This window comes from Marmota flaviventris, chromosome 12 (genome assembly GCF_047511675.1).
Source record: "Marmota flaviventris isolate mMarFla1 chromosome 12, mMarFla1.hap1, whole genome shotgun sequence".
Lineage (NCBI taxonomy): Eukaryota > Metazoa > Chordata > Mammalia > Rodentia > Sciuridae > Marmota > Marmota flaviventris.
Genome location: NC_092509.1, coordinates 42,757,153 through 42,766,383, shown reverse-complemented (window position 1 = coordinate 42,766,383; position 9,231 = coordinate 42,757,153). Strand labels below are relative to the sequence as shown.

At 32.2% G+C, this 9,231-nt stretch overlaps 1 protein-coding gene across 3 annotated transcripts in view; it reads right to left on the bottom strand.

Annotated features, from left to right (window-relative positions):
- Nucleotides 1-3,168: 3,168 nt before the first annotated feature.
- The window catches only part of Itgb1 (integrin subunit beta 1), a 48,746-nt gene continuing 42,683 nt past the window's right edge, over nt 3,169-9,231 (bottom strand). For all 3 annotated transcript variants that reach the window (XM_071599899.1, XM_071599900.1, XM_027928543.2), the window contains one exon: nt 3,169-4,418. In XM_071599899.1, coding sequence (XP_071456000.1) covers nt 4,353-4,418 — 66 coding nt within the window. In that variant the 3' untranslated portion in view covers nt 3,169-4,352. The remainder of the gene's footprint in view (nt 4,419-9,231) is intronic.

Below are 9,231 nucleotides of genomic sequence, written 5' to 3'. Positions count from 1 at the left end.
TGGTTTCCATATGTTGAACCAATCTTGTATCCCTGGGATGAATCCCAATTGACTGTGGTACACTATCTTTTCAATATGCTTTTGTATGTGATTTGACAAGAATTTTATTGAGAATTTTAGCATCTATGTTCATCAGGGATATTCATCTGCAGTTTTCTTTCCTTGATGTGTCTTTGTCTGACTTAGGTATCAGGGTGATACTAACCTCATAAAATAAGTTTGGAAGGGTTCCCTCCTTTTCTATTTCATGGAATAATTTGAGGAGTATTGGTCTTAATTCTTCCTTGAAAGTCTTATAGAACTCAGTCAAGAATCTGTCTGGTCCTGGGCTTTTCTTGATTGGTAGGCTTTTGATGGCTTCTCCAGTTTCACTGCTTGAAATTGATCTGTTTAAATTTTCTTTATCTAGTCATTTACTGATGAACACTTAGGCTGCTTCCATTCTTTGGCTATGATGAGTATTAATACTAATTTCATTCCCTTGGATATATATCCAGAAGCAGACTGTTATATCATACAATAATTATATTTTTAATGTTAGGTACAGAATGAATATAAGAATAAGATATACAATCAATACCTACAGAATTGCCTGGGGTCCAACAGCCTCTTGCCTTGTGTAGGTGGCATCTTAATTTTTTTACTTTTAAATATATTTGGAGAACTTGAATAAAAGAAACTGCATATGATTAAAGCATACACTTTTATAGCACTATGTATATTCACTTAAAGTGACATTTTTTTTTAATATCTGTTTTTTCAAGTGAAGTTGGACACAATACCTTTATTTTATTTATTTATTTTTATGTGGTATTGAGGATAGAACCTAGGGCTTCGCACATGCTAGGCAAGTGCTCAACCACTAAGCCACAACCCCAGCCCCTAAAGTGACATATTTTACCTACTCATTTTTCATAGACCTACATGGAAACATAGAACTATGCAATCAGCATGTTTAAATTGTTAAAGACTTATGTGTCACATTAGCTTTTCCATTACTGTGACTAAAAGGCACAGATACATATTTTGGGCAAATATTTCTCTCATTCTGCAGGTTTACAAGTCTTTTGACATGTCTTTGATACACAAAAGCTTATATCATTACTCCTGTTTTTGTTGTCATGTCTACAAACCTTCTGCCAAATCCACAGCATGAAGATATATTTTCTTCAAAAAATCTTATTGTTTTAGCTCTTATATTTAGGTCTTTGCTCCATTTTTAATTAGTTGTTATATTACAGTGAGAGCTAGGGATTCAACTTCATTTTTTAATTGTTTTTAATGGGTGAATTCCAGTTATCCAGCACTGCATACATAATCAAGTGGCCAGAGATGTATGGGTTAGATTACTCTTGAGTTGTATAAGAGAAAGGGAAAACAGAAATGGTAACTATAGCATGTTTGTTTCTGACAGGGATGATCCAGAAGAGGGGGAAATTGATGACACAAGAGAGAACTGAACTGCCTCCCTGAGCAGGTAAGAGGGGAGGGCACCTAGAATCCAAGTGCAGGACAGAGTTCCATCTACAGGAACTGGCAGCAAGGCAGAGTATATCACTGATAGGTAAATATGGTGGGAAAAAGCAGATCCATCTATTCAACAAGCACTCTGTGCTAGACATTGTTCTTAGGACATAATGGTGAATGAAAACACACAGGTTCCTATCCCAATAGAGCTATCAAATCTAAGGATAAAACAAAGTTCAAATACAAAGAATGTGTGCAAGTCTTAAGGATCTGAAAGTCAGACTCGAATGGGGGTGTTTAAAAATTTGATCAAGTTTACATTTAAAATGCTGCCTAGGGGCCAGTCAGCTGGCAATTGGAGGAGACCTGAATACCGATCTCTGTCTCATGAATAGTTTTAGTCATTAAGCAACACTAATATTATCAATGTGTGAAAACATGTTGCCTTTTACCCATAAAACTGAATACAACTGTTTTCTATAAACTTACAATAAAGTTGTAAAGAAGTAATGCATTAAATTATGAAATTGAAATCTTTTGAATAGCAATTTTATACAAATAAATTAACTTAGTTTTTGTTATGTCACTACGTTTTAGAATTAGGCCTAATAAGACCATAAACCCAGAATATGTAGAAAGTCAAATAAAATTAAATGAATGAAGAGTGACTTTTTGTTAACTTTATGTCCTTAAAATTTTCATAGAATTTTAAGTCTGGGGATTTAACTGAGTTATATTTGCTGCATGCCTTTTCCTGGCATTTTTGCACCCCATCAGTTCAGATGAGATACTACCCTCACAGTGGTAGAGCCTTATTTCATCCAGTTTGGATATGTATTCCCACTTTTCACTCAAAAGCTACTTTTAACAATCCTTGAATTTTTAGAAGAATTCTGAGGCATGAGATATGTTTGATGAACAGGATAATTTTTTTTCATGGATCTTAGGAATTTGTAAAAATGTATGATTTTCCTCACCTCAAAGATACTTTAGTCAAAACTAGAAAACACATCTAAATGAAATATTTTTTTTAAAATCAATTAATAATGATGCATGGGTAGAAACCTATAACACAATCTTTCCCCCCTAAATCATTCTGACATCTGTTGTATGCTCAAGAAAGAAATACATATTTCTTTTAATAAACACAAGTTTTTAGTTTAGTTTGTTTGTACTAGGGATTGAACCCAGGAACATTTTATCACTGAGCTACATTCCCTGTCCTTTTATTTTTTTATTTTGAAACAAAGCCTCAGCAAGATGCTGAAGCTGGCCTCAAACTTGCAATCCTTATGCCTCAGCCTCCTGAGTCTCTGGGATTAGGCATCAGCCACTGTGCCTGGCTTTCACACAAGTATTTTTTATGAATATATACTTTTACATAAAAATAAACCAAGACCAAAATAATAAATAAAAATTTCCCTTGTTTATCTTATGATTATGATCCCATCTCTAAAATTAAAATTAGAGAATTTCCAGTTTCTAGTAACAGCTCTAAGATGATGTTCATAAAGATCTCCCAATACAGGGAGACAAGGATCTAAGTCTATATTTCACCCCACTCCCCCAAAAAAGAACTGCTTTCGTTTCTCAAGTGGAATACCAACAAACCAGGAATGCTTTTCCTCAACTTCTTTAATTGAGAAAAATTTTGTGCACACAAACTAATAAGGTAGATCAATATAGCACCAAAACATACAATTTAAGTATTTTAGGCATTTTTATTTAATAAATAACTTCAGTAAATAGCATTGTAAAAAGTGAACTGTTAAAATTAAAAGGCACTTAAAACAAGAATGTGACTAGTATGAAACAAAGAGGAGCAATGCAAGCAGTGAGAAGTAAATACACAGTGGTCTGTTAGGACACCAACCGAAAGTAAGACTTGTTCAAAGTGACTGCTGTCGCGAAAACCACAGTACAACATCACACAATCATGAAAAAGGCAAATTTACAGCTAAAACTTTAAAGAAAACGTATTGATTAAAAAAAAAAAAAAAAAAGTTTTACCCCCAAATTGCAAACAAATACACTAAAAGATTAGAAGAGGTGATAAAAAGCACCAGGAATTAAACAAAATAAAAATAACAAAATAAAATAAACTCAATCCAAAAGGTCCCCATTCAGCATATACTATGTAAATCATGGCCTTTAAGTAAATAGTGCTAAATCAAGGCCTCTTCAGCAGAAAATTTCCCAGCACTTTTATAGAAGGCTTGAATTTATAAAGGCATAAAAGTTACCAAGATTAAGTAACTCTTAAAATGGCACACAGGTTTTAAAGCTATTTGTTTTTCCTTCCTAACTCTGAATTTTCCCCATGGCCTTTGGAGATCAACTGTTCAAAACTGTTTCACACCAGAAACTCTCAACATACTTGTCTTTCAGATATGTCATCAGTCATGTCTAACAGGCAAACAGCAAAATAAGATTTAAAAACAATCCTAAACTAGCTAGCAGGACATTTCCTTTGGATTCTGTATAACTGAAAACTGACATATCTATAAAGCTAAATATCAGTTTTAATACGTGATTAACAAAAATTCTAATCATGCTCCTTACTTTATGCCCTTTCAATCACCCCAGGAATACCGCTTAATCCAATGAGAGCTTGATTTCAATAGTCCAGGAAGAAAAGGTCAAAAAAGGCACAATGTGACCTTAGCTGACAAGGATACTGATCCTGTCTCAAGTCTTTTGTCAGTCCCTGGCATGGATTATAACATTATTTTAAAAATAATAAAAAAATTAAAATTATACATATTGTACATTTTCAAAACCTGCACATGAATAAAACCATGGCAATAGTGCCCTAAAGCTACCTTACTGTGACTATGAAAATTGCTACTTTGTATTCAGTGTTGTGAAATTTGCACAGGTAATACTCATTTTCCCTCGTATTTTGGATTGACCACAGTTGTCACGGCACTCTTATAAATAGGATTTTCACCCTAAAAAGAAGAGAAGAAAAAAGTGAGTAAAATTATCACTTTGCTAAAACTAGATAGTATTATTTTATAAAACAAGATTAAGAGTTAAAGTCATCTTAAAAAGTAATTTCTGTTTTATTTGTTCAGCTATCACAATTTTTTAGAAGGCATTATTAATAATTGCTTCTAAAGATGAAAAATGAAACTGCTGTGCAAGTCTAATGATATCTCTGTTATCTGGCATAATTCCTTTCCTGAGTCCTTCCTCTGTTGGAGGGTTGAGTTAACAATGTCCTCCATACCAGAAACTATACTGCTATCATGGTGGATTCTCTCCTTTGAACAAGTTTTTAATGCCCACGTCATAGAAGAATTAACTCTGACTCTTATACCCTTATTATACACAGAAAGTGCTTATCAAAATGGTATTCCTTGGCTTCTTCACTGTTTGATGAGTTCCTTCTACAAAAGTTAATGACTGAGGGCTTGTGACTCAGTGGTAGAGTGTCTCCTAAGCAGGAAGCCCTGGGTTCAACCCCCAGCACTACCAAAAAAACAACAAAACAAAACAAAACGAAAAAAAAGCAAGTTATTGATTTAGAGGTCTGAATAAGGATGTTGGTGTCACTGAGGGTACTCCTCCAAGTCACATTGCCAATTTGCTTAAAATGTTAATTATCATTCTTCATGAAATTTTTATTTTGGTGACGTTTTACTACAGTACTATACATTAGTAAAAAATACTGCAAGTCCAGCAAGAGACTCCAAGCTATAAATATAAGAGATCTTTCAAGATCCAAAAATATACTGACAATGATGTTTTAAGCAAAAAAATAGCATACAACCAAGTTTCTGCCCTCCAGGGGTTATAGTTTTGTGAATGACAGTTAAGAAAAATATCACACTCTGATACAGTACAAAATAGAATTATGTATGTAATATGGGAATAGTATTAGAAAAGAGTTAACTTTATCTGTGATTAGGACTCCTTTCATAGTGAAATCAACTACAAATAAATTACTGAAAAATAAACAAATACATGCAAAGTCAAGGTACAGGGAAACAATGGCAAATATACACAGAAACACATATATAATTCAAAAGTTTTAAGTATGAGTGTGGGGTGGCATAGAACAGGAGACAAGACAAAAGGAGAGCATTCAGAGGCTGGGTTCTGTGACTTCAAATAAACTACTGTGATTTCAGCTCAGCAAGTAGCATAAATGCCAATTAGAACAAGACCTTACACCTTAGCCCTCACCTAATACTCCTTAAAATGCAACTTAATTAGTTATTTCCCAATCAAGATCCCTCAGGAAAATATGACCTGTAGTCTAGAATCATACAAAATCTCAAATTCTACTATCTAATCCAATCCCAACTGGAGATTATACATTATTATACTGACATCAAAGGAGATATTTCGAATAGGGGTCAGGGAACAGGATTCTAGCAACTATCTTCTTAGGAAGTTTTAGAGTACAAACAAGTTAGACTTATTATTTCCATCCGTCCATCTGCATGTGAGGCTAGTACTGCCTTTTTTTTTTTTTAAGTCGTGATGATAAATTACCATTCACTTAGGTTTTTATAAAAACAATAAATTAGACATAACTAATATTTTTATTTTAGAATTATAAGAACAAAAAAAATTTTAAAAAACCTATTATTAATTAATCCAAAGCATAATTTATATGGAGGAACTTACCTTTGGAGAAAAGTTTGCTTTGCTGTATGTACAAACATTTTTATTATACTATTTCAAAGCCCATCCAAACAAAAATTTAACATGCAAGGTTAGAGGTAAAATTAAATTCACTATCTGTATTAGGCATCAATTTAAATGGAGGTGAACTAAAGTAATTCAGATTAGTGTCCATCATTCAGAATGCAACCCCGCCTTGCAAAAAATCAAAGCTTATTTTATAACTAGAGAACAGGGCTATATTCTGAAATAAGGTCATCTGTACTCAGTTAAAAACTCTTCCTTGTTCTCTGGAATGGCAGTGGGGCTGCAAAATCCTTTCCATAATACATTAGGCATGCAGTGCATAACTATGTGAGATACGGAATCCACATTTAAATCTGCAAAACAGCAGAGGAAGCTAAACTAATTTTTTAACCCACTTTAATGGTTATAAGTTGATAACTTAATGGTTTTTTCCTAATGCTCCAACATGGTAGTCATGCTAAAATAATTACAGTGCCTGCTAATAATGTAAATTAGTTGACCTGTAAACCTCTGTCCCATACCAGAAAAGTGTGTTACAATCTATGATTTGTTTTAATTTCTCAATGCTTATTTAATAATTTCTATTATGAATTTCTACTTTAATTTTTTTTATAGAAAACACCTCAGGATATTCTCTAGCTATAAATTTGCCTGGAATTCACCAGTACATACAGAAATTTTTATCAAACATTCACTTCTTACATTATGTGAAATGCTAATTTTGGTTAAAACGTTGAACATTACAGCTAAGAAATTAAGTAAACAATAAAACATTAGGTATAAATAAAAATTATATGTTGCTAATTTATTTTGAGGTAAAATTAAACATTTATAGTAAGGGTGAAAATTTCATCTTACTAATACAAGTAGAAATTGTTTCTCAATGTGATTAAAAAAACACATGAAATGGTCAATATATGACTTTTTTGAACTATAAATTAAAAAAAAAAAAGTATCATGTCTCAGACTAACACAAAAATGTACCAATTTTCCCACATATGAATTTGACTATAATTTTCTGCAAACAAAATTAAATTTAAATATAATTTGCTTAGGAAAAAATCCCCAAAATCCAACAAGTCATGATCCCTAGTATTATTGAAGTTCCAACATGCCAGAAAAATAGTTAAACATTGGTAATGTGACCTAGGGTTCAATTCCCAGTACCAAAAAATATATATATATATATATATATTCTCAACAGAGCAAATAAGCTATAGTGAATGGATTCCATGTAACTAAATAATTTTCCTATTACTTTTGCCATAGCACAGAGTTACCCTGATTTACAATCATCACAAAGCTATAATTCTTTATAGTGATCTACCTCTTCCTAATCAGATAACATAGTTTTCCGTAGATAAGTGGCTGCTAACCAGTACCACATAGAGGACTAGAACTAGGACCTGGAGTCCAGCTACCCGGGTTTGGATCTCAGTTCTCCCATTAACTTGTGAACTTGGTCAAGTTACCTAACCCTTCTATGCCCCAGTTTCCTCATGTGTGAAACAGACATAAAAATAGTTCCTACTGTTTTCACTAGTAAATAAATATAGAGTAAGTATTGAAAAGTGTGTCTGAGACATAAGGATTATCATGTATTTTCTATTATTACTAAAATTATTACCAACACCATCATTACCTATACAACAAAGTAGGAAGTGAGAAAAACTAAATTCTTCCAGGCTGTATTACATTCAACTGGTGAAAAAAGCATTCTGAATTATCAGGAGAATTTGGTTCTAAACTCAATTAACTTTTTTATTAGAGAGTTTTAGGGCTTACACAATTATATTAAATAAGGCTGGAAGCATTTCATAAAAATCCATATATGAACAGTCTGTATAAAGAAGAATTCTACCCACTGCTGATATAAGAGAAAATGATAAAAAAACAGAACAAACCAAAAAACCATGTCATCTATAAAACATAAACTCACCAAAACAAGTCCCCCAGGTATGGAGAACAGGATAAGTCTTATTACAACTGTAAATTTTTCAATAGTTTTTATTTAAAAACGTAAAAAGATTTTTCTAAAATATTTGTTATAAAAATATTCAATCTTAGTATTGAATGTTAGAAATTTTGACTTATTTAATAACTAAAGAGAAATACACATACATAATCTTATGACTCTTATTGGAATTTCAAGTTATGATCAAAACCCAAAGAATCTCAAAATATTTCTGGACTCAATAATGGTACTGTAGATGTAAACCACATAAAAAAATTATTCCATTTTATCTTGATCTTCCTATTTTATAATTTGGACTTTACATTCAATTTTCACTACTCAACCCTAAAAGTTACACACAGTAATTTGTTATTTCAAGATAAAACCACCAAAGGCATACGACTATAATGAAGATCATTTGCCAAGAACCACCACCCCAATTAATAGATATTACCCATCCCTTACTACAAATATGAGAAATTGAATCTCTGTGTGGTGAAGTGACTCAGTGCTCTTCTACTTACTAAGTGGAAGAGCTGGGATTGAACCTAGGTCCATCTGATTGGAAAGAACATTTTCTTTTCACTATGACATAGTCATTGCTTCTGTACCATACAGTTTATTTTAAAATCCTTCTAAATGATGTTAACACACAAAATGAAAAGCCAGAAGATAGCCATATAAAAAAGCCAGAATTAAAAAGAATAGCAATGGTGAAAAAGGACACACGGTGCAGTAAAAAAAATAAATAAATAAAAATTAAAAAAATAAATAAAAAATAAATGTTCACATGCAAAGACAGAAAGTGAAAGGAAATACGAACGGCAACTTAGAGACCAGCTTTACGTCCATAGTTTGGATTCTTGAAATTATTAATAGGACTCTTGTAAATCGGATTTTCTTGCTAAAGTAAAAGAAATAGTTTCTAATGACTTCACCAGAAAATGACACTACAAAAGAGAATTTTTACTATTTCTACCCCTCTGAAATTCATATTTTTTAAAAAAAGCAAATTGTAGTAAAATGCAAATGACTAAAATTCATTTATAATTTAAAAATACTTAAGATTGTCATTACCTTCTTGTGTAAAAAGAGGAATATATGAGGGCTGATCATTTAGCCACCCCACCCTCTGATTCTTTATCCAA